Consider the following 25,962-nt stretch of genomic DNA (forward strand, 5'->3'; position numbering starts at 1 on the left):
AGGGATATGCATAAGGCTATCCTTCATATAAGATAGAGATAGGTATAAGGCTATCCTTCATATAAGATAAAGATAGGTATAAGGCTATCCTTCATATAAGATAGGGATAGGCATAGGGCTATCCTTCATATAAGATAAAGACAGGGACTATTCATAGTATTCGGAATATTGAGCAGACTAGATGGGCCAAACGGTTTATACCTGCAGATACATTCTGCAGGTCCTAGAGACTTGTGCTAATACATGAGTCCTCCCCATTGTCATCTCCAAATCAGCAATGGGGGAGGGGTGTACATTTTGTAGGGTTTTATTTTTTGGTATATTGTAGATACTGGGGTTTGTCCTAGTACATTTATAATCAGACCTCATCTGTGACTATAATTTCAGTACACCCCCTCCAATGAGAAGACGCCATTCTTCACTTCTCGGCTTTCGGACAAACAGGTAACACCCTAAATAAATCTATATAAAACCAGGAAAATAACAATACAATGATACAGAAAGCTAAAGAATACATCATCCCCCGCAAAACCCAAATGTCTCCAAGCTCCAGATTATTAGTGTTCATCACTCCGGCTGCAGGCGTGTACTGTATCATACCGCTGACTGCTATCACTACGGGGGAGAGAAATAGACAGCATTACATTAGACAGGCTAAGAATGTGCCAGACGTATAACAGCGGCTCGGGCGGCTTGAAAATGTGGCGCATGTTTAGACTGTCTGACCTAAGTGAGCAGCGTATATTAGGTGGCTGGACTATACACCAGAGTGCAAAAGTGTCTAAAGAACAAAATGTGGAGCAAGGTTTCCTTTTTTTTTATTTTTTTTTTTATGTACAGTGTAACATTTTTGGTGTGGAAATACAGATACTGTATTCATATGACAGATACTGTATATAGATATGAGATAGATACAGGGCCAGATTAAGGCTGCCTGGAAGACGGAGCACTTCATTATGATGCCCCCCCCCCTCCCCCCCGACAGTTCCCCCACATTAGGTGCAGTACAGTTCCCCATATTAGGTTGTAGTTCCCCCACATTAGGTGCACTATAGTTCCCCCACATTAGGTGCAGTATAGTTCCCCCATATTAGGTGCAGTAAAATTCCCCCACATTAGGTGCAGTATAGTTCCCCCCACATTAGGTGCAGTATAGTTCCCCCCACATTAGGTGCAGTATAGTTCTCCCCACATTAGGTGCAGTATAGTTCTCCCCACATTAGGTGCAGTATAGTTCTCCCCACATTAGGTGCAGTATAGTTCCCCCACATTAGGTGCAGTATAGTTCCCCCACATTAGGTGCAGTATAGTCCCCCCCCCACATTAGGTGCAGTACAGTTCCCCACACATTAGGTGCAGTACAGTTCCCCCCACATTAGGTGCAGTACAGTTCCCCCCACATTAGGTGCAGTACAGTTTCCCCACATTAGGTGCAGTATAGTTTCCCCACATTAGGTGCAGTATAGTTTCCCCACATTAGGTGCAGTATAGTTTCCCCACATTAGGTGCAGTATTGTTCCCCCACATTAGGTGCAGTATAGTTCCCCCCCCATTAGGTGCAGTACAGTTCCCCCCACATTAGGTGCAGTACAGTTCTCCCCACATTAGGTGCAGTATAGTTCTCCCCACATTAGGTGCAGTATAGTTTCCCCATATTAGGTGCAGTATAGTTCCCCCACATTAGGTGCAGTATAGTTCCCCCACATTAGGTGCAGTATAGTTCCCCCAGATTAGGTGCAGTATAGTCCCCCCCCCCCCAATTAGGTGCAGTACAGTTCCCCCCACATTAGGTGCAGTACAGTTCCCCCCACATTAGGTGCAGTATAGTTTCCCCACATTAGGTGCAGTATAGTTTCCCCACATTAGGTGCAGTATAGTTTCCCCACATTAGGTGCAGTATAGTTTCCCCACATTAGGTGCAGTATTGTTCCCCCACATTAGGTGCAGTATAGTTCCCCCCCCCCCATTAGGTGCAGTACAGTTCTCCCCACATTAGGTGCAGTATAGTTCTCCCCACATTAGGTGCAGTATAGTTTCCCCACATTAGGTGCAGTATAGTTCCCCCACATTATGTGCAGTACAATTTTCTCACATTAGGTGCAGTATAGTTCCCCCACATTAGGTGCAGTATAGTTCTCAATAAACAGGCATACAGCCTCCAGCCATACACTGTATATGGCTGAAGGCTGTATGTCTGTGGAGGAACTGTACTAAACCTAATGGGGGGGGGGGGACTATACTGCACCTAATGTGGGGGAACTATACTGCACCTAATGTGGGGGAACTATAATGCACCTAATGTGGGGAAACTATACTGCACCTAGTGTGCGGAAACTATACTGCACCTAATGTGGGGAAACTATACTGCACCTAATGTGGGGAAACTATACTGCACCTAATGTGGGGAAACTATACTGCACCTAATGTGGGGAAACTATACTGCACCTAATGTGGGGAAACTATTCTGCACCTAATGTGGGGGAACTATTCTGCACCTAATGTGGGGGAACTATACTGCACCTAATGTGGGGGAACTATACTGCACCTAATGTGGGGGAACTATACTGCACCTAATGTGGGGGGAACTGTACTGCACCTAATGGGGGGGGGGAACTATACTGCACCTAATTTGGGGGAACTATACTGCACCTAATGTGGGGAGAACTATACTGCACCTAATGTGGGGAGAACTATACTGCACCTAATGTGGGGAGAACTATGCTGCACCTAATGTGGGGAGAACTATGCTGCACCTAATGTGGGGAGAACTATGCTGCACCTAATGTGGGGGAACTATACTGCACCTAATGTGGGGGAACTATACTGCACCTAATGTGGGGGAACTATACTGCACCTAATGGGGGGGGGGAACTATACTGCACCTAATGGGGGGGGGAACTATACTGCACCTAATGTGGGGGAACTATACTGCACCTAATGTGGGGGAACTATACTGCACCTAATGTGGGGAGAACTATACTGCACCTAATGTGGGGAACTATACTGCACCTAATGTGGGGGAACTATACTGCACCTAATTAGTTCCCCCACATTAGGTGCAGAATAGTTCCCCCACATTAGGTGCAGTATAGTTCCCCCACATTAGGTGCAGTATAGTTCCCCCACATTAGGTGCAGTATAGTTCCCCCACATTAGGTGCAGTATAGTTCCCCCACATTAGGTGCAGTATAGTTCCCCCACATTAGGTGCAGTATAGTTCCCCCCACATTAGGTGCAGAATAGTTCCCCCACATTAGGTGCAGTATAGTTCCCCCACATTAGGTGCAGTATAGTTCCCCCACATTAGGTGCAGTATAGTTCCCCCACATTAGGTGCAGTATAGTTCCCCCACATTAAGTGCAGTATAGTTCCCCCCCACTAGGTGCAGTATAGTTCCCCCCCATTAGGTGCAGTATAGTTCCCCCCCATTAGGTGCAGTATAGTTCCCCCCCCATTAGGTGCAGTATAGTTCCCCCCCCATTAGGTGCAGTATAGTTCCCCCCCCATTAGGTGTAGTGCAGTTCCTCCACAGACATACAGCCTTCAGCCATATACAGTGTATGGCTGGAGGCTGTATGCCTGTTTATTGCCCCACTTCAGTGTTCCTACCACCACTCCGGGGTCATGATCTACTGCTATGGCCTATGGGCCATAGCAGTAGGTCCCGCGACCGGAGGTCGGAACACTGAAGATGACGTGCTGGATACTTTCCATGCGCGCGCGTCCTCCTCACTGCTCCGCTCTTCTTTTATGGGCGCACACAGGGACATCAGTGACGTCCCTGCGTGCGCTACCTCCCAGCGGCCCTTGCGTTTTTAAAGTTAACGCGGGGCCGCAGAGAGGTAACATCCTTGTGTCCTGAAAAGATTTTTCAGGGATGTTCCGAATGTGACGGGGGCCCTCTGCGGACACTTGGCCTGGAGCAGGCGCTCCATGAGCGCCAATGATGATCCGGCCCTGGATAGACATAGATAAGAGATAGATAAATAGATAGATAGATATGAGATAGATAAATAGATATGAGATACCTAATTAGATAGATACATACAAACATAAACAGATAGATATGAGATATAATAGATTTAAGACCTCTTTGTGTGTTTTACACATTTTCTTTTTTGCCGTGCCCGACAACAGGGCATGACTTTGCTAAAACTAAGATGTAGTTTTAGATCAAATTTATGCAAGTATAGACATTTTTAGAAGGGTCCACAACGTTTAATGTATGTAATACATGCCCTAGTACGCCTTATTATAGTAGGCACAAGCTCTTTTCATGGGTTTTGTCCACTCACAAACTCTAGAGGAAAATGTCTTAATATTAAAGTGGTACTCCACTGGAAAACTTTTTTTTTTTTTTTTTTTATATAAATCAACTAGTGCCAAAAAGTTTTGTAAAATTAATTCTATTTAATAATCTTAATCCTTCCAGTACTTCTCAGCTGCTGTATGTTCCAGAGGAAGTTCTTTTTCAGTTTCCTTTCTGTCTGACCACAGTGCTCTCTGCTGACACTTCTGTCCATTTTAGGAACTGTCAAGAGTAGGAGCAAATCCCCATAGCAAACCTATCCTGCTCCGGACAGTTCCTGACATGGACAGAGGTGTCAGCAGAGAGCACTGTGGTCAGACTGGAAAGAAATTCAAAAAGAAAAGAACTTCCTCTGCAGAATATAGATACAGCAGCTGATAAGTACTGGAAGGATTAAGATTTTTTTAATAGAAGTATTTTACAAATCTGTTTAACTTTCTGGCACCAGTTGATTTAAAAATAAATAAATAAATAAATGTTTTTCCAGAGGAGTACCCCTTTAAGAACTGGATTAAAGGGGTATTCCAGAAAAAAAAACTTTTTTTTATATATATCAACTGGTTCCAGAAAGTTAAACAGATTTGTAAATTACTTCTATTAAAAAAATCTTAATCCTTTCAGTACTTATGAGCTTCTGAAGTTAAGGTTGTTCTTTTCTGTCTAAGTCCTCTCTGATGACACCTGTCTCGGGAAACGCCCAGTTTAGAAGCAAATCCCCATAGCAAACCTCTTCTAAACTGGGCGGTTCCCGAGACACGTGTCATCAGAGATTACTTAGACAGAAAAGAACAACCTAAACTTCAGAAGCTCATAAGTACTGAAAGGATTAAGATTTTTTAATAGAAGTAATTTACAAATCTGTTTAACTTTCTGGAACCAGTTGATATATATATATATATACATACATATATATTTATATATAAAAGTTTTTTCCTGGATAACCTCTTTAAATCCAGTAGAAAAGGTTCCAGCACCAGTTGCCAATTCCAGGGTTCAGTGCACAGCATGTAGCAGTGTTTCTCAACCAGTGTGCCTCCAGCTGTTGCAAAACTACAACTCCCAGCATGCCCGGACAGCCAAAGGCTGTCCGGGCATGCTGGGAGTTGTAGTTTTGCAACAGCTGGAGGCACCCTGGTTGGGATACACTGGTATAGAGTAACAGCAGCTCATTCATGTAATGTTCCACTACTTACTGAACTCGTTGCCTGACCCGGGTCTGTATATTTAGGGACAACGCATGTGTTCCACTTATCGGAGAGGCCAGAAATAGCTGACGGTATATGGAGCAGAGCTGACGCTTTACATTTCCACACGCTTGAATAAGTCTGTCAATAAAACAGAGGAACCATTAACCACATACTTCCACCTAAATCATTCAAGTTATATTTACATGACCTCACTGACATAGCAGAAAGAGAGAGGAAAAATGCTAGCACAGCAATTCCATAATGTAGGATTAACCAGGGGGCCTCCCGCTATTGTGAAACTACAACCCCCAGCATGCCAGGGGAGTCTTTGGCTGTCCATGCATGCTGGGAGTTGTAGCTTTGATACAGCTGGAGGCACCCTGGATGGGAAACACTAAGTTAAAGGGGTATTCCAGGCCAAAACTTTTTTTTTATATGTATCAACTGGCTCCGGAAAGTTAAACAGATTTGTAAATTACTTCTATTAAAAAATCTTAATCCTTCCAATAGTTATTAGCTTCTGAAGTTGAGTTGTTGTTTTCTGTCTAACTGCTCTCTGATGACTCACGTCCCGGGAGCTGTGCAGTTCCTATGGGGATATTCTCCCATCATGCACAGCTCCCGGGACGTGACATCATCATTGAGCAGTTAGACAGAAAACTTCAGAAGCTAATAACTATTGGAAGGATTAAGATTTTTTAATAGACGTAATTTACAAATCTGTTAACTTTCCGGAGCCAGTTGATACATATAAAAAAAAGTTTTGCCTGGAATACCCCTTTAAAGGCCTTTGGCTGTCCAGGCATGCTGGGAGTTCTAGTTTTGCAACAGCTGGAGGCACACAGGTTAGGAGTTACTGAGTTAGGCTAGGTTCACACTATGTTGATCACATACATGGACCGGATCCGGCTGGGCGATGGGAAAACCGGGCGCTCCCGTATCCCAGCCGGCCCCGGCCCCTATCTCATCCGGTTATGGGGACCGGATTGGTTTTCCCATCTCCCAGCCGCATCCGGTCCCCGTATATGATCAACGTAGTTTGAACCAAGCCTCAAAGGGAGGGTGCGAGAAAGCTGTGTGCCCAAAGACACAAAAAGTGCTCAAAGCGGGGGGTGTATAATTTTACAATCTTTAAGGGGGCTTATCCAGGAAAAATTTTTTTTTTATATATCAACTGGCTCCAGAAAGTTAAACAGGTTTGTAAATTACTTCTATTAAAAAATCGTAATCCTTTCAGTACTTAAGAGCTTCTGAAGTTAAGGTTGTTCTTTTCTGTCTAAGCTCTCTCCGATGACACGTGTCTCGGGAATCGCCCAGTTTAGAAGCAAATCCCCATAGCAAACCTCTTCTAAACTGGACTTTCCCGAGACACGTGTCATCAGAGAGGACAGACAGAAAAGAACAACCTTAACTTCAGAAGCTCATAAGTACTGAAAGAATTAAGATTTTTTAATAGAAGTAATTTACAAATCTGTTTAACTTTCCAGAGCCAGTTGATATCCTTTCAGTACTTATGAGCTGCTGGAGTTGAGTTGTTCTTTTCTGTCTGTCTAAGTGCTCTCTGATGACACCTGTCTCGGGAACTGTCCAGAGTAGAAGCAAATCCCCACAGCAAACCTCTTCTACTCTGTGCAGTTCCCAATCCAAGCAGAGATATCAGCAGAGAGCACTGTTGCCAGACAGAAAAGAACAACTCATCTTCAGCAGCTGATACGTATTGGAAGGATTAAGATTTTTTGATAGAAGTAATTTACAAAATCAGTTTAACTTTCTGGAGCCAGTTGATATATAAATATATATATATATATATAATTCCTGGAATACCCCTTTAATAACTGGTACAAAGTACATAGAAAGCTATTTAACTTTTCTCATAAAAAGCGATTTTATTCAAATTATTTATAAATCACATTTAAAAAAAATAAATAAATAATGAAAGCTTACTTTTAGGTACAGCGCCACACCTGTTTACAGGTTATGTCTGTTATTGCAGCTCAGAGTTATTCATTTTTAAAAGAAAGCAGCCATGTTTTATAATCCTGAAAAACTCCTTTAATATAAAATTGGAAAACCCGGATACCAGTCATCCAGTACTGTTAGGGTCGTCACCTTTCTTGCAAAAAAACATACCGGCCATGCTCATTTGCATAATTAATTATATATGCGTGACATCACAGGATACACATAAGTGGGGGAAATTTTGTCCTAGTCTCACCCCTATAACTTTTTTATTTTTATTTCTCCTTATACGGGCCTATATGAAGGCTAATTTTTTTGCGCCCTGATCTGTAGTTTTTAACAGGACCATTTTTGTTTTGATGTGACCTTTTGATCGCTTTTTTTAAAATTAAATTCGGGAGTTGCAGTTAGTTACTAACTTCAACTCCCAATATGCCCTGATACAGCCTGTGCCCCAAACGAAAACTACAACTCCCAGCATGTTGGACTATATAGTAGTATATAGTATAGGTCAGAGTTTTCCAACCAGGAGTGCCTTCAGCTGTTGCAAAACTACAACTCCCAGCATGCCCGGACAGCCAACGGCTGTCCGGGCATGCTGGGAGTTGTAGTTTTGCAACAGCTGGATGCGCTCTGGTTGGGAAACACTGGTATGGTATATGGTGCAACATGCTGGGAGTTGGTTAAAGGGGTATTCCAGGATTTTTTTTTATTTGACTATGCTACAGGGGCTGTAAAGTTAGTGTAGTTCATAATATAGTGTCTGTACCTGTGTGTGACGGTTTTCTCACAATTCTTATGTGATTACCCCCCCCCCCCCAATATTTATTTTTAACAGCATACAAAATGACTGTTGTCTCAGATTTTTCCCAGGTTGCAATGTGTCCGAGACCTGACATCACTAGTCAGCTGATGACAGGGAGCCTGTCTGCTTCAATGGGTGGAGAGAGCAATCTGCAACTAATGCAACAGCTGTGGGCACCCTGATTGAAAACCACAGGTCTTTTGAATGGATGCAGCTCATTTATGTTTCAATGGGTGGGGTGGCTGATGTGTGGGAGGGAGAAAAATGGAATTATGGGATTTGTAGTCGAAAGAAGAAAACTCAAACAGGAAATACCAGTTCACAAAAAGATAGCCACAGTGTTATGGTAATCTCACAACATAGCCCTTTAGCCCCAAGACAAGCGCAGATCCTTCCTAAGCATGTCCATTACTGTCTGCCAGGTACGTACTAAAATCACCTTATGGTGGAGAACCCCTTTAAATAACAACCACTGCATTGCAGGTATTTCAAATATAAAAATACCGTCAGGGTGGCCATGATATCGGCTGTGCCGGTAGTATACTGGCCAGGTGGCAACTCTAAGTACTGTATATAAGGCTGGATTTTCACTATAAACTGTAGCAAAAATCCTATTTAATGCAATAGCTATTAGTCTGGTTGATGTCTATGAGAGCAGCTCCTGTGCCATGTATAGCTGGCTCTTCCATTGGGGTTCCATAAGGTTGCCCGGGTGTAGTAAGATTTATTCTAAATAACATTCTTTTATTATTCCGTATTTCTTAGTGTCAAGGCGAAAAAAGCAATAGCGAAAAGTCCAGAGATAAATCCAACCGCAAAACCCTAATCCGAGACAGAACAATAACACGAGATTTAGAAGCCCCAAAAACAACACAGACACCAGGTTAATATAAGGAAGCGGCGACATAAAAAGTAGTTTAAAAACACACAAAACATTTGACAGTATAACCCGCCGATCTAAAAACAATCAGGACTTTTATCTAGAATCATATTTCCTAGAAAGATTTAAAAAAAAAAAAATAATCTTTTTAAAAAGCAGCCATTTTACGCTTCACGGAAACATAAAATGTAGAAGTCGGGACTGCTGTAAAATGAAACGCGTCAAATTGATCAAGAACAATGTGATGGAATGATTTAAAGGGGTACTGCACTGAAAAACATTTTTCTTTTTTTTTAAATCAACTGGTGCCAGCAAGTTAAACAAACAGATTTGTAAATTACTTCTATTAAAAAAATCTCAATCCTTCCAGTACTTATCAGATGCTGTTATGATCCACAAGAAGTTCTTTTCTTTTTTAATATCCTTTCTATCGGACCACAGTGCTCTCTGCTGACACATCTGCCCATTTTAGGAACTGTCCAGAGCAGGAGTGGTTTTCTATGAGGATTTGCTCCTACTCTGGACAGTCCCTAAAAAGGACAGAGGTGTCAGAAGAAAGTACTGTGGTCAGGCAGAAAGGAAATTCAACAAGAAAAGAACTTCCTGTGGATCTTAACAGCAGCTGATAAGTACTGCAAGGATTAAGATTTTTTTAATTGAAGTCATTTCCAAATGTGTTTAACTTTCTGGCACCAGTTGATAAAAAAAAAAAATATATATATTTTTTCCAGTGGAGTACCCCTTTAAGTAGGTAAAAACAGAGAATGTGAAGAGCTAAGGGTATTGAGATTAAATATTTAAAGGGAACCTTTCAGCTATGAAAAAATGTGGCAATAAAACTAATGTTTCCTTTTATAAATCTTCTGGCCTTTTCAGAAGTGATAAAATATAGCTTTTATTCGTGAAGAGTCAGAGAGGCGGGGCCAAGCTGCTGAAGTGCCACAGCATGGCCCACCTCCTGGCTTCCGCTCTCTTACTGATACCCCTTTAACTTACTTTCTTAGACTTTCGTTAAATACTTCAATTTCATCCGAAATGTAATACATTATTTTAGCATACTAAAAAGCCCTTCAAAAAAGGCTTAAAGTGGTACTCCGGTGGAAAACATTATTTTTTTTATTAACTGGTTCCAGAAAGTTAAACATTTGTAAATTACCTCTATTAAAAAAAAATCTTTATCCTTCCAGTACTTATTAGCTGCTATATACTAGAGAGAAAGTGCTTTTCTTTTTGGATTTCTTTTTTTTTCTGTCCACAGTGCTCTCTGCTGACACCTCTGTCCATTTCAGAAACTGTCCAAAGCAGAAGATAATCCCCATAGCAAACCTCTCCTACTCTGGACAGTTCCTGATATGGACAGAGGTGTCATCAGAGAGCATTGTGGACAGAAAAAAAAAAGAAATCCAAAAGAGAAATTTTTTTTTCTCTGTAGTAGAAAGCAGCTGATAAGTACTGGAAGGATAAATATTTAGTAATTTACAAATCTGTTTAACTTTCTGGCACCAGTTGATAAAAAAAATAAAGTTTCCCACCGGAGTACCCCTTTAAAGTGGTATTCCACTGCCTCAACATTCGGAACATTTAGTTCCGAACGCTGGGTGGGGGAGTCGTGACGTCACGACCATGGCCCTTGTGATGTCACGACCCGCCTCCTCAATGCAAGTCTATGGGAGGGGGCGTGGCAGCCGCCACGCCCCCTCACATAGACTTGCATTGAGGGGGCGTGTCGTGAAATCACAAGGGCCGTGGTCGTGACGTCCCGACTCCCGCATCCAGGGTTCGGAACTAAATGTTCCGAACGCTGGGGCAGTGAAGTACCCCTTAAAATCTACATTACACTCCCTGTGTAGTCAAATATCAACTCAATATAACATAAACATCTCAAAATATTGCAAAGTCATGTTTTTTTCAAAGCTGGTCATCTTATGCTAAACATCTTGGCATATGTAAAGGGAAGAGGAGAGGAAAGGGCACGTCTGTAACAATGCCATATGTTGCCCAAAATACTGCCATATAGTGCATAGATAATTAATTAGTTAATATAGTGAATAGTGCAATCAGATGCAAAATCAAATACCATTTCAGCCCAATATGGGGAGAAAAACAACGAAAAATACATTGCATATAAAGTTGTTATTTGTGGTTTTTAGATATGGCACCACATGTTGAATACATCCCCTGCAAAGGAAACCTGTCATCACGTTCATGCTGCCTGAAGCACAAGTCATTGGGGTGGGGCACAGCAGCTTTTCTCCGCCCACCAGGCTTGATTTATAGATCTCTTTCTGTTTGGGTATAGGGGGGAGAACTATAAATCCAAACCAGCAGGGCGGGAAGAAGTCCCTAAGGACCTCCTCAATGACTTGTGGTCGGGCAGCATGAAAGTGATAACAAGTCTTCCTTAACTAGCTGTTTCCAAATATAGCAGCAAGAAAACTCACGTACAGTGCTCCACCCCAATGTCCTATTTAGCTAGACATTGGGTATTGAGAACAGCAGCCAAACATCACCTTGGGGGATTATTTTATGGTGAGTTTTTAGAACTCCAGTCTACACTATACAAATGTCATACAGTGGGGTCCCCCAACTCTCCCTCCACTAGCCAATGTAGAGAGCCACTTCAAACAGCTGTACTTGTCATGATCTTGATACATTTTATAATCCTCCCAGGTCACTGCCCCCATCATGATAAACCACCCCCTGCTTTTATTTTTTATTATTTTATAGTTTTCTACCTTGATATTGCTCTGTATTTTCTACTCAGTCTCAGTCAGATTCACAGATTGGGAAGGGACATTCCCCAGCAAGCGTGACATCATCTGAAGCCATACAGGGGAGAACTTCCTCCCTCACTCTACTACACACAGCCCAGAGCAGTTCAGTGTGAGATGAGCTATGATTGGCTAAGGCTGCACCCCCCCCCCCCCCCCCCCCTCCCATTCCACTCAACACTCCAGACTGCATTTCCTGATTTTGGCCTTCTGCCAGGAGTCCAAAGCCTGTGCAGGAGATGGAGGGAAATGTGCTCTGGACAAGTAGGGAGACACCTAGTGGCAGCTTTTTTAAGCACAAAAAAATCACTTACTCTGCCTGACTTGCAGTCTCATTTCTGGAGAATGCTTTGTTCTTGAATTCATGCCAAATGTTCTGTAACTGAAGGAATTTTGGAAGAAAAGAAAAAAAAATAATTATAAATTCAGAATTGATAAAAAATACAAAATACACCAGGCAATGTGGAGTAGATTTATAAGTGCTTTTCTCTACATATCTTAGGGGACATGATGCTTTCTCCTCCATGCCTAAATATAAATGTAAACTTCCTAGAAAGCAGTGCATTGTGGGAGTTGTAGTGAAAGTTAATGAAAAATACAACCCTTAAAGGGGTACTCCGCCCCTAGACATCTTATCATATCTTATAAGATGCTGATCACTGGGGTCCTGCCACTGGGCACCCCGTGATCTCGGCTGTGGCACCCCAGACATCTGGTGCATGGAGAGAACTTTGCTCCGTGCCGGATGACTGACGATGTGGGGCGGAGGCTCGTGATGTCACAGCCACACCCTCAATGCAAGTCACACCCTCTCCCATAGACTTGCAGTGAGGGGGCGTGGCTGTGATGTCACGAGCCTCCCGCGCTGCACCCAACGCTCTAAATGAACGCCGGGTGCAGCAGGGAGATCGCAGGGGTCCCCAGCGGCGGGAGCTCTGCGATCAGACATCTTATCCCCTATCCTTTGGATAGGGGATAAAATGTCTAGGGGTGGGAGTACCCCTTTAAGGGATTAACACTTGTGGGGAAAACCCTTACTAAGAACCCCCCTAAAACTGTTTATTATACTTCTTTGAGCGACAGTAAGTGCTTTATCATAACTAAAATCACAGCAATACCCTAATAATGGCTAATATGGGCGTGCTGCTCTCACTAGCATCCACTGTATGTTGCCTAAAACCAGTGGAATGATTTATCAATGGTTATTACTGCACTATTACTGCACTGTGACCATATAGCTTTTCACTGCCACGTTCACTGTTGCCAATGTACTAGCACTAGAATTAGGGTACCGCCTGCTGATTAAAACCCACTTCTATAGCCTCCCTGACGTTTTGCCAGTTTTGACAAGGGCTACGAGGCAAAGTAGCTTACCCCTAATAGGTGGCTACCCTTTAAGTCAACGCTTAACCCTTTAGAGAAGTGTTTCCCAACCAGAGTGCCTCCAGCTGTTGCAAAGCTACAACTCCCAACATGAGAATTGTATTTTTGCAACAGCTGGAGGCACACTGTTTGGGAAACACTGCTTTAGAGAGCCTTGTTATGTACCACCAGTTATTAGCCAAAACAGAGACACCCATCCGCAATAAGTCTTGTTTGGAGTAGTTGCTCCTTAGCAGTATAGAGCTCTGGTCGGCTGTGTGAGACGCCATATGTATGGACTCTAGTAGGGAGTCTTCAGAGAAAAACGTTTTATTCCACTAGGAGGTAGGGGTGTGAATCGGCAAGAATTTGGCGATATGATACGTATCGCGATACACGTATGATGATACGATATATCCCGATTCTGTTTACGAGACGATATATTGCGATATATCCCGATTCTGTCTCAGAAACTATATATTGTGATTTTTACGCAGTGATACGAAATATGTTTATTTTTATTATCTTTACATGTTTTTATATAGGAATAGGGGGTGATTTGAACTTTTTATATGGAAGGGGTTAATGTGTGTCTTTTAAACTTTTATTCAAACATTTTGTTTTATACATTTTATTAGACTTTTAGGAGGAATCATTAGATTCCTCAGACAGATGAATAAAGTTCTATTGAACTCCATTGCTCTGTGATCCATTGATAGAGCCTAGTAGGCTCTATCAATGACAGAGCCACGGGACAGCAGGAAGCAGAGGTAAGTCCTCCGGCTACCTCCACAGTGGATCATCCCCCCCGCATGTGAAAATGTGCAAAATTTAGGTTTTTTGGCACCAAATTCTTTGAGAATCTCCCCCATTGTCTCCATATACGGCAGTGTTTCCCAACCAGGGTGCCTCAAGGTGTTGCAAAACTGCAACTTCCAGCATGCTGGGAGTTGTAGTTTTGCAACACCTTTAGGCACCCTGGTTGGGAAACACTGATATACAGCAATTCATTTCCAAGCAGACTTCGCAGAAATAACTGACCGAAATAGGGATTTCCGAAATAGGGATGTGAGAAATTCCACAGTGTGCATAGTGCAGCAGAATCCTATTGGGAAATTAGGAATTTACAGATCGAATTTTACCACCGGGTTCTGCTTTAAAATTCCGTTGTGTATACAAGGCCTTAGACTGAACATGGAGTACACGGACAATTCTCACCTGAATATCCCGACCACCAAGGCTTTTAACAAACCGATCCATTCTTTGTTTCAGCTCGGCCATGATGGGATTTGACCGCACAACCTGATGAATGTTGTGTCCTTCCAGGAGCTTCCTTTCCATCATCGTGAAGCCATCCAGCAGCTGGTACAGTGGGAGAGCAAGGTGGCTTCCAGTGAACTGTGAATGGAATGATGGGGAATAGGATTCATGATCAAAGAACAAGGCTCTTCTAACTTATCCAGTCTGCTGTGTGCAGCCACCAGGAGCATTTACAACACAGCTGCCCAATGGCTATCGTTTTCAGCATAGTCCCCTGTACGCAGAGTAGAGCGCTGTCTTACTTGGAAACCATAAGCAAGCAGGTAAGAAAGCCATGGCCGCTACAGGGCAGCAAGTGCATTTATAGATAGCATGCATTCACATAATCAGAGTAGGTTGACCCTCCTGTAAGTAGGACCACCATGTAGGTAGTTTGCCTTACCCCCTCCCTCGCCCCCTTAAAGGGGTACTCCGCCCCTAAACATCTTATCCCCTATCCAAAGGGAAGGGGAAAAGATGTCTGATCGCGGGTTTCCTGCAGCTGGGGACCCCTGCAATCTCCCTGCTGCACCCAGCGTTCGTTTAGAACATCTGGTGCAGCGCCGGATGCTCGTAATGTCAAGGCTGCACCCCGCTCGTGACATTACAGCCATGTCCCCTCAATGCAAGTCTATGGAAGTGGGCGTGAGGGACGTCACGCCCCCTCCCATAGACTTGCATTGAGGGGGCATGGCTGTGATGTCACGAGCGGGGCACGGCCGTGACATCACGAGCCTCCACCCCCCATCACCAGTCATCCGGCACGGAGCGAAGTTTGCTCCCTGCACCGGATGTCTGGGGTGCCACAGCTGAGATTGCGGGGGTCCCCGCGATCAGACATCTTGTCCCCTATCCTTTGGATAGGGGATAAGATGTCTAGGGGCGGAGTACCCCTTTAAGTAAGACCTCCTGCAGGTAGCTAGCCTCCTACCCCCCTCCTGTAGGTAGTGAGGTGTCCCGGTACAGGACCTTGTCATTTCCCTGTCTAAAGTCCCCTCAGTTAGAGTCTCTCCATTCCACAGGGCTCTCCTGCCGGGCTTGCCCCTTGGTTGCCTCATATAAATGTATTTCTGTATAGTGTACAAATGTATAGGACCTACCTATAGGTTATTATAATGGTTGTACAGATATTTAGGACCTTCCTGGGTCATGTGATCATGTCATGTGATGTACCCAGAGTTCTCTGGGTTCAGGACCTACAGGGTTTGCAGCCAATGGGATTAGTCCAGCCCCCTTAGTATATAAGGGGCTGTAGTCCGTAAACTCTTCTCTCTTCCTGCTGGACACCAAAGCAAGCACAATCAGCATATCTCAATTCATCTCAACTAGGCCAAAGCCTAAAGAACCAGCAGCCACTAAAACCGTGAGTTACAAAGTTCTATCTACCAATTCCTTGTGACTACTATTCAACTCAACTCATACAGTTAGTAGCACAGTGGCCTGCTTAAACCTAAAGACTATTAGTCCCAGCAAAGCCTGTGAGGAACCTGCATCCCGGTTACCTCAAGAGAAACTGTATATTTGTAAAGACTGTTTGCATAAGAAGTTCAGTAAAAGTTCCAGTTATCTCATAAATTCTGCAGTGGACATTCCGTTTATTATCCTGCCGTTTGTAGACCGGTTGTCGGCAGGGCCTTCTATACAATACAACCGCATCCTGGCATCATGACAAACCAAGGGTTAATGCCACATCATTGCCTCACTCATATAGGTAGTTTGCACTTTTTAGGTAGGATCCAACTGCCCAGTAGGTAGTTTTCCCTCTGTAAGTATTCTACCAGCACATAGGAGAATGGAGGAATGGAGCTGAGCTGTAGTTTTACAGAACGGGGGCGTAGACAGTGTAGGGGGCCCAGTCAGTAAGTACTGTCTCCTGGTGACACACCTACCGATCTTCTGTGGCACACCAGTTGAAAAAAATAATGTTCTAGATGGAGTTGATCAAATGTAATTTAAAAAAAAAAGTTCTCCTTGGGCAAACTAAAGTAGAATAGTTATATAAAATGGTATAAAAGTTATCCTTTGTTTGGACTACACCACTTTCTGTGCCATGGACACTCTACATCAGCTTGGCATTCATTGCGTGTTACCTTTGTCAAAAGAACCAGAGACATTCCCTCCCATAGAGGCAAGCAGTACATGGAATGAGGCATCATGGGGCAATAACCCTCTCTCAGGTTGGCATCCAGAAAAACCCGCCTGGTGTTGGTAGATTCTGGCACGGGGCCAACCAGAGTCTTTAAGCTGTCTTCAGCGATCTAGAAGGGGAAATAAAATGGATGGGATTTAACCAAAAATCTCCTAATTCATACATATTAGACCATTACAATAAAGGGGGGGGTACAGTATGGAAAGCCTACCTGGATTTCAATGTCCCCATAACTAGATATTGATGAACTGTCATCCCTGCAGCTGCTATCACCTTTAACAAAAACAGTACTAAGGTTAACAATACTGATGTATATATATATATATATATATATATATATATATATATATATATATATGTGTATTATACTAATGATGTATAATTTTTGTAGTTTTGCAACAGCTGGAGGCACATTGGTAGGGAAGCACTGCTTTTAATGGGCACTGATAGATCCAAAAACTTTGTATATGTTGTTACTGATGAAAATTAAAGACCTTTTGTAATATGGGACACTGGTATGGAGACACTAACCAGTCCTGCAGCAGCAAGAGCTTGTCCATGAGTCACGGACAAGAGATGACTCATGGACAAGGCTGCATGAGCAGACACACCGATCACCTCCCACACCAGTCACCTCCCACTGGGACACCCCCCTTCCCGAGAGGATTTCTAACACTGTGAGCTAATGTAAAGAGACATTTTTATTATAAAAATAGATGATAGAGGCATAAACATTAGATGTACATGGTCAGGATTAGGTAAGGAGTAACATATAAATTTTTTTTGTGGGATCTAACAGGTATGATTTAAGTGTTAGCTAAAAAACTTCCAACAACTTTCTCCCTACAGCAGCTGGGCAGACAGTGTCTCCATGGTAGACTACAAACAAACTCTTTGTAGTCTGATCCTGAAGTCACATTCCTATTTTGTATCCACTTCTGGATAACCTTATATTCTACATTAGCAGGATAAATTGAAATAACTAGCCACACCGTAAGACTGTGGGATTACACTTCCTAGTTTGTTTACTGTTTGTTACCATGGAGATGTATAGTTTGCATCAGAGCTGAAAACTATATATTATATATATATATATATATATATATATATATATATTTTTTTTTTTTTTTGTAACAAAATTTTATTAGCAGCAAACAAAAAGTACAACCAGCCGTAATCCTGTAACATGGGAGGTATAAAGTCACACAGGAAAATGGGTAGGCAGACGTGTAAGCTTATAATGGATGTAAAAGTCAAAGAGCAGACACATATTATAAATAAATGGATGTACAGAGTCATATATGATTAAGACAGAATAAAAAAAATGCAACAAAAAGTAAGTAGAACAATAACATTCAAAATCTAAAGAGCCAGTCAGCCATGTGCCTTAAAGGGGTTCTCCGATGCCTACACATCTTATCCCCTATCCAAAGGATAGGGGATAAGATGCCTGATCGCTGGAGTTCCGCCGCTGGGGACCCCGGGATCATGCACGCGGCACCCCGTTTGTAATCAGCCCCCGGAACGTGTTCGCTCTGGGACTGATTACAGGTGACCACCGGGCCAGCGGCGTGTGACGTCACGCCTCCGCCCTCGTGTGACGTCACGTTATGCAAGCTTACGGGAGGGGGCGTGACAGGTATCACGCTCCGGGGACTGATTACAGACGGGGTGCTGCGTGCATGATCCCGGGGGTTCCTAGCAGCGGGACTCCCGTGATCAGGCATCTTATCCCCTATCCTTTGGATAGGGGAAAAGTTGTGTAAGCACCGGAGAACCCCTTTAAATATACTGCTCAAAAAAATAAAGGGAACACTAAGATAACACATCCTAGATCTGAATGAATGAACTAATCGTATGAAATACTTTTGTCTTTACATAGTTGAATGCGCTGACAACAAAATCACACAAAAATTATCAATGTAAATCAAATTTATCAACCCATGGAGGTCTGGATATGGAGTCACACTCAAAATCAGAGGGGGAAACCACACTACAGGCTGATCCAACTTTATGTAATGTCCTTAAAACAAGTCACAATGAGGCTCAGTAGTGTGTGTGGCCTCCACGTGCCCGTATGACCTCCCTACAACGTCTGGGCATGATCCTGAGGAATGTCCTCCCAGACCTGGACTAAAGCATCTGACAACTCCTGGACAGTCTGTAGTGCAACGTGGTGTTGGTGAATGGAGCGAGACATGATGTCCCAGATGTGCTCAATCTGATTCAGGTCTGGGGAACGGGCGGGCCAGTCCATAGCATCAATGCCTTCCTCTTTCAGGAACTGCTGACACTCCAGCCACATGAGGTCTAGCATTGTCTTGCATTCTGAGGAACTCAGGGCCAACCAAACCAGTATATGGTCTCACAAGGGGTCTGAGGATCTCATCTCGTCAGGCTACCTCTGGCAAGCACATGGAGGGCTGTGCGGCCCCCCAAAGAAATGCCACCCCACACCATTACTGACCCACCGCCAAACCGGTCATGCTGGAGGATGTTGCAGGTAGCAGAATGTTCTCCATGGCATCTCCAGACTCTGTCATGTTTGTCACATGTGCTCAGTGTGAACCTGCTTTCATCTGTGAAGAGCACAGGGCGCCTGTGTCGAATTTGCAAATCTTGGTGTTCTCTGGCTAATGCCAAACGTCCTGCATGGTGTTGGACTGTAAGCACAACCCCCACCTGTGGACGTCAGGGCTTAATACCACCCTCATGGAGTCTGTTTCTGTTTTAGCGGTCCTGCTGCTGGGTTGTTGTACTGGCCTATCTCCTGGTAGAGCCTCCATGCTCTGGACACCAAGCTGACAGACACAGCAAACCTTCTTGCCACAGTTCGCATTGATGTGGCATTCTGGATGAGCTGCACTACCTGAGCCACTTGTGTGGTTTGTAGACTCCGTCTCATGCTACTACTAGAGTGAAAGCACCGCCAGGATTCAAAAGTAACCAAAATATCAGCCAGGAAGCATAGGAACTGAGAAGTGGTCTGTGGTCACCACCTGCAGAACCACTCCTTTATTGGGGGGTGTCTTTCTAATTGCCTATCATTTCCACCTGTTATCTGTTCCACTTATCCCCTATTTGGAAGTTCAAACTGAACCGCGAGAAATGTCCGTGGTGGCTTCCTGATTGGTCGCCACCACGGACATTTCTCGCGGTTCAGTTTGAACTTCCAAATACATGTTTTATGTGGTTTTCATGCCCCTTCTTTGAATATGTTTTATTATTTAGGTCTTAAATGCCCGGCCCTTACCTGGCCCCGGCATCTACCCCACATGACGTCACCAGCTCACCTGGTTTTGGCGCCATTTTTTCATGTATTTAAACATGTATACCTGTTACCTTGCCATACAGCAACCACCTGCAATTGAAAAAGGGAGCTGTGACTCCCGAAACGCGTCTTGCTTTATATTTATTTATTATTTTCTTTGATTTCTTATGCTGTAAGAATAAATTATTTTGCATCAATACCCACGACTTGGGTTACTTCCTTGGGAGCGCCATTGCAGCTTTTTTACTCCTATACTTCTCCTTTACATATCTTAGCATATCTTGTATGCATAATTTAGTTTATGAGGAAATATAAGGTTCCTTTTGGGCTACCTAAAGTGAATTAATAAATTAATCCTCCGTACACTGCTCTTGAAATTGTTTGTGACATAATAAACAAACACAACATTTACAAAGACATATGCATAGTTAATGAAGTCATCAAAAGGAATCGTCTTCTCAACCTCAGCAAAATCACGTACCAATGAGGTGCAGAAGCCATGCAGATGTTGCAGTACTGAAATATTTGCGTAGGGGCCCATTTAAACTTATTTCCCAAGACTTTCCAAGGTAGGAAATAACTCTCCGTGAGGTTTAAAGGGGGGGCATTCTGGCCTTAGACATCTCATCCCCTATTCAAATGATAGGGGATAAGATGTCTGATCGCAGGGGTCCCACCGCTGGGGACCTCCACGATCTCCTTGCAGCCCCAGATGCTGCTCCCGAGGCATGATGCCACATCCCCTCCCCCTCATGACGTCACACCCACTCCCATAGACATGAATGGAATGGACGTCACGTCTCGGTAGCAGAGCCCGGCAAAGAATGGCGAAGGCTGCACAGAGATCGCGGGGGTCCCAGCGGCAGGACTCCTGCGCTCAGACATCTTATGCCTTATCCTTTGGATATGGGATAAGATGTCTAAGGCCTGGATACCCCTTTAATAAATCCCCCACAGATGTAATTGATTTAAAGCGCCCTTGTCATGAGTTTTTAGCCCCCCAGACTACTACAATGTTGATACAGATGTCCATAACGTGAGTGTATCCATATCTTTATCGCTTTTCCTCCTTCTTTTATAACTTACTAGCTTTTGCCCGCGGCTTTGCTCGTGTTAAATTTGGGGTAAGATCAGATCTACTTTTTACGATCCTATAGTAATGAGGCCGCTCTGGGTAAAATCTACGGGCATCCAAACAACTGAAATTCTTTCAACTTTGATCGCCGCGTCTAAAGAGTTAATGCCGGACAGCTGCCGGAACGGCGATGTCGGCATTAGCCACGGGTCCTGGCTGCTGATAGCAGCCGGGACCGTGCTGGTATGATGTGACATAAACCTCCCATGCAGCAGTGCCAGAAAACGTTAAAACACGTGTTTCTTTATCTCTAATGGTTAGCCTAAAAACAAAGTTTCATGCTTCTAGCTTCAAAAATTACGGACTTTAATATAAACTTTCAACCCCTTTTTCACCCCCTTAAGGGTTGAATTTCGAAAAATCTTTTCTTATTCCTCGTCTACGTCTTAAAAACAACAACTGTGCAAAAATGCAGCTTTCTAGATCCAAGGGTTTAGGCTGGGCATTGATGAGTCAGGCTATATGGCACAATGAAGACAACCAGCGGGTGCTCAGCGAGCCCAAGCCCAGACCACAGGCTTCCAAATTTGTAAGTATCCAAAAAAAGGCAAGAAGCGGCACTCCAGCATTCAAAGTGAAAAAGTAGTGCTTTTTATTCACCCATCATGTCAGCTGACCTGATGGGTGAATAAAAAGCACTACTTTTTCACTTTGAATGCTGGAGTGCCGCTTCTTGCCTTTTTTTTGTATATATATATATAAAAAATATATATGTATATATAAAAAATATATGTATATATATATATATAAAATATATATAGATATAAAAAAAATATATATAGATATAAAAAAAAATATATATATATAAAAAAAAAAAAAAAAAAAAATATATATATATAGCCTGACTCACTGACTCATCAATGTCCAGCCTAAACCCTTGGATCTAGAAAGCTGAATTTTTGCACAGTTGTTTAATATATATATAATATATATCATATATATAATATATAACATATATATAATATATATATATATATATAATATATATATAATATATAACATATATATAATATATATATATATATATATATATATATATATATATATATATATATATATATATATATAACATTTATCCAGCGGTCAGGCACAGTCGGATAGGCGTGACTTGGGGTTCGCAGAGCCACGCCGCCACACCTATCCGCTCCTTTCAGCACTGGGACCGCTGTGTAGTAAGACGCAGCACATGTGCTCCTCCCTTCCTCTAGTACTGCACCAGTGAGCGCATAGGCAGCGGGAGCGAGCTCTTGCTCTGTCAATGCAGGGCAGTGGCGCGTGCACATGAGGGGCGCATGCGCTGTGTCTTAATACACAGCGATCACAGTGCTGAAAGGAGAGGTTAGGCGTGGCGGCGGCGAGGCTTTGCAAACCCTGCTGTGCCAGACCGCTGGATAAATATATTTTATAACTTATAAAAGAAGGAGGAAAAGCGATAAAGTTATGGTTACACTCACGCTATGGACAGCTGTAACAACATTGTAGTAGTCTGGGGGGGGGGGGGGGCTAAAAACTCATGACAGGTGCGCTCCACTGGAAAAAAAAATTTAATTAAATCAACTGGTGCCAGAAAATTAAACAGATTTGTAAATTACCTCTATTAAAAAATCTTAATTCTTCCAGTACTTATCAGCTGCTGTATGTTTCAGAATAAGTTCTTTTCTTTTTTAATTTCCTTTCTGCCTGACCACAGTGCTCTCTTCTGACACCTCTGTCCATTTCAGGAACTGTCCAGAGTAGGAGCAAATCCCCATAGAAAACCTATCCTGCTCCATGTTTTCCAGTGGAGTACCCCTTTAAGTCGCCATCCAACATTTTTTTTTTCTTAAGTTCTTTCCATTTTAGATTTATTAGATAAACAAACAAGCTGTGAAGGTAGACATCACCGTTAAGAGAAGATGTTTACATTTCTATCTGTAATGGTGAATGCGGGCCGTCATGTGGACATAAAAGTGCCTTCTGTTTAAACACTTTTCCAAATAGGCAGAGAAAACAAAAGGGTGTAAATATCAGAGTAACATACAAAAGATCAATCCAGTGTTTCTCAACCAGTGTGCCTCCAGCTGTTGCAAAACTACAACTCCCGGCATGCCCGGACAGCCGAAGGCTGTCCGGGCATGCTGGGAGTTGTAGTTTTGCAACAGCTGGAGGCACACTAGTTGGAAAACACTGCCATACAGTGAGGAGAGGGGAGTTAAGCAGGAAAAGGTATAGGTCTACCAAGGAAGGTAGGTTTACATGTACCTAGTGTGCCACATGACTGAACCATATGCACTTACCATGATTTGCCGCATTTTTTCTTTTTAAATTGCGCCACAAATATCCACATTTACAATACTGCGGCAATTCAGGGTAAAATGCATGCTGTTTTCATGCACGGCCCTCCACCTGTGAACCCAGCCTGCTGCTCTATCATACAAAGTACAAACTAAGGACAGAAACATTCATAAGCAAATGTATATATAGCCACCTATTAAGTATTATTGATTTATTTCATAATTCTCATACACATATGGCACTCACCTAAGCTGCTTGTGCTGGGGGAGGGGTCAGGAGTGTAATATTCCTCTGAGGCTGCATTGTCTTCTGTGGTCTGCCATAAGAACATTATAAGGGAAGCATTAATTACTTTATAATATTATATTTTGCAAGTCCTACTGACAAGTTGATTAAACTGGTTCTGACTGACGATCAATATAAATTAATACTTATATATTTGTATGCCATTTCTAATATTGAAAAAAGATATTTGCTGTTTGCTTGCAACTAAGATGAAGACCTTGGAATGACGCCAGGAGGCCCAAGATGTGACGTCAGAAGACAAAAACATTTGAAGAAGATCCAGATTTGTAAACAGATAAAAGATCTGTGTTTTTCCAGTTTCAGAGTAAAAGAGACGCATAAGTGAACTTTGGCCAAGAAGTAAATATATGCTTAAATATGCTAATATACACAGAGATAAAGCTCAAATAACCAATCTAAATGTAACATGATGGTTTTGACATCATAACTAAACCTCCCTTTTTTGTCAAATGTAAAAACAATGTACTTCCGTGTAATAAACAGAACTCCTTGGGGCAGCTCCTCAGCCAGTATGCTGAGAAGGAGATATTATACCAACATTCTGTCTGGTGTGTATTCCTTATGTCGGCACTAAGCGGTATACAGCAGCAGTGACTCACATTTTAAGGCCTCATCCGCTCCCATCCTTGACACTACCTAATGTTGGAATGAGACGGCCATAATACACATGCGTTTTCCGATACCAACATATGATTTTGTGATTTCTATAATAATTCTCAGATAAAAACACAAATACCCTATACGGTTAGTACTATCATAAATATTTGAAGCTGACACAAAGGTTTGCACAAAGTTTGCTGCTTAAAGGGGTATTCCAGGAAGAAAGTTAAACAGATATGTAAATTACTTCTATTAAAAAAGCTTAATCCTTCCAATAATTAACAGCTGCTGAAGTTGAGTTGTTCTTTTCTGTTTGGCAACAGTGCTCTCTGCCGACATCTCTGCACAGAGTAGAAGAGCTTTGCTATGGGGATTTGCTTCTACTCTGGACAGTTTCTGAGACAGGTGTCATCAGAGAGCACTTAGACAGAAAAGAACAACTTAACTTCAGCAGCTCATAAGTACTGAAAGGATTAAGATTTTTTAATAGAAGTAATTTACAAATCTGTTTAACTTTCTCGAGCAAGTTGATATATAAACATTTTTTCCTGAATAACCCCTTTAAGCTTTTACAGTGGCAATTTGCATTTACTCCACATTGTTATAAAAGGTGATAGGATGAATTGCAATAAATCTCAGAAAGTGTTACAGAGGACAAGGCAGCAGATATCACTCTGTCATGAAGAATGGTTGCTTTAAAAAGGTGATGGTGCTGTTAACCATTGTTACCTTCACGAAAACTAATGTAGTTACCATTGTTTTGCATCAAAAGGGTCCAGAAAGTACCAGGACTGTCTCCTCTATCTAAATGGGCACAGATTCAAAAATTTTTTATATGTTGTACATCTTGGCAAAACATTGACCTTTTGAATAGACTTCACACAAAAAATGTACTCTCCTTTTTATATAAATCATGGCTCATAAATAAAAAAAAAAAAAAAAGACCACTAGGTGTCCCCATACCATCCGGAACATAATACTATCCGGCTGAAACATCATCTTTGTCCCAGCTGAAGCGCAGGCTTGGACAAAATCCAGGAAGTGAGGGTGGGACTAGCAATCCTCTGTGCTCACTCCTGTCCTATCAGACTGCAACATGAAAACACAGAAGGGGGCACAGAGCAGCCTGCAGTGATTGGATGAAGAGACTCAGCACAACACAGCAGACTCGGGGAGGAAGCGAATGCATGGGATCAGGGCACCCAAGAGTCCAGCAAGTACCAGGACTGTTTCCTAAAGATGATCCAGCTACAGGATCGGTTCAGCACCAGTACACAACATGCTTAGGAATGGCAGCCAGCAGGTGTGTGGGCATGCACAGTGAGGCGGAGACTTTTGGAGGTGCCCGGTGTCAAGAAGGGCAGCAAAGAATCCACTCCAAGAAAACATCAAGACAGACTGACATTCTGCTGGAAGTTCAGGGATTGGACAACAGAGGACTGGAGTAAAGTTATTTTCTCTAATAAGGCCCTTTGGGCTGTTTGGGACATCTGGAAGAATGATTGTCCAGAGAAGAAAAGGTGACAGTACCCCGAGTCCTAAAAACATTCATGTGTGGGGTTGTTTTTTATCCAAAGAAGTGGGCTCACACACAATGTTGCCTAAGAGCACTGCCATGAATTAAGAATGGTATTTAACCAAAAGCAACTTTGCTC

The 25,962-nt window shown here is 42.7% G+C and overlaps 1 protein-coding gene across 4 annotated transcripts in view; it reads right to left on the reverse strand.

The window, feature by feature from the left end:
- HPS1 (HPS1 biogenesis of lysosomal organelles complex 3 subunit 1) overlaps positions 1–25,962 on the reverse strand; it is a 78,451-nt gene that overhangs the window by 24,678 nt on the left and 27,811 nt on the right. For 3 of the 4 annotated variants that reach the window (XM_056531882.1, XM_056531880.1, XM_056531881.1), the window contains 6 exons: positions 23,648–23,717; positions 16,933–16,994; positions 16,663–16,830; positions 14,492–14,671; positions 12,226–12,293; positions 5,503–5,634 (listed from right to left, as the gene is read on the reverse strand). In XM_056531882.1, coding sequence (XP_056387857.1) covers positions 5,503–5,634; positions 12,226–12,293; positions 14,492–14,671; positions 16,663–16,830; positions 16,933–16,994; positions 23,648–23,717 — 680 coding nt within the window. Of the gene's footprint in view, positions 1–5,502; positions 5,635–12,225; positions 12,294–14,491; positions 14,672–16,662; positions 16,831–16,932; positions 16,995–20,014; positions 20,083–23,647; positions 23,718–25,962 lie in introns of all 4 variants that reach the window. The other variant, XM_056531884.1, reaches the window with a different exon arrangement.

Source organism: Hyla sarda, chromosome 7, assembly GCF_029499605.1.
Source record: "Hyla sarda isolate aHylSar1 chromosome 7, aHylSar1.hap1, whole genome shotgun sequence".
In the NCBI taxonomy this organism is placed as follows: domain Eukaryota; kingdom Metazoa; phylum Chordata; class Amphibia; order Anura; family Hylidae; genus Hyla; species Hyla sarda.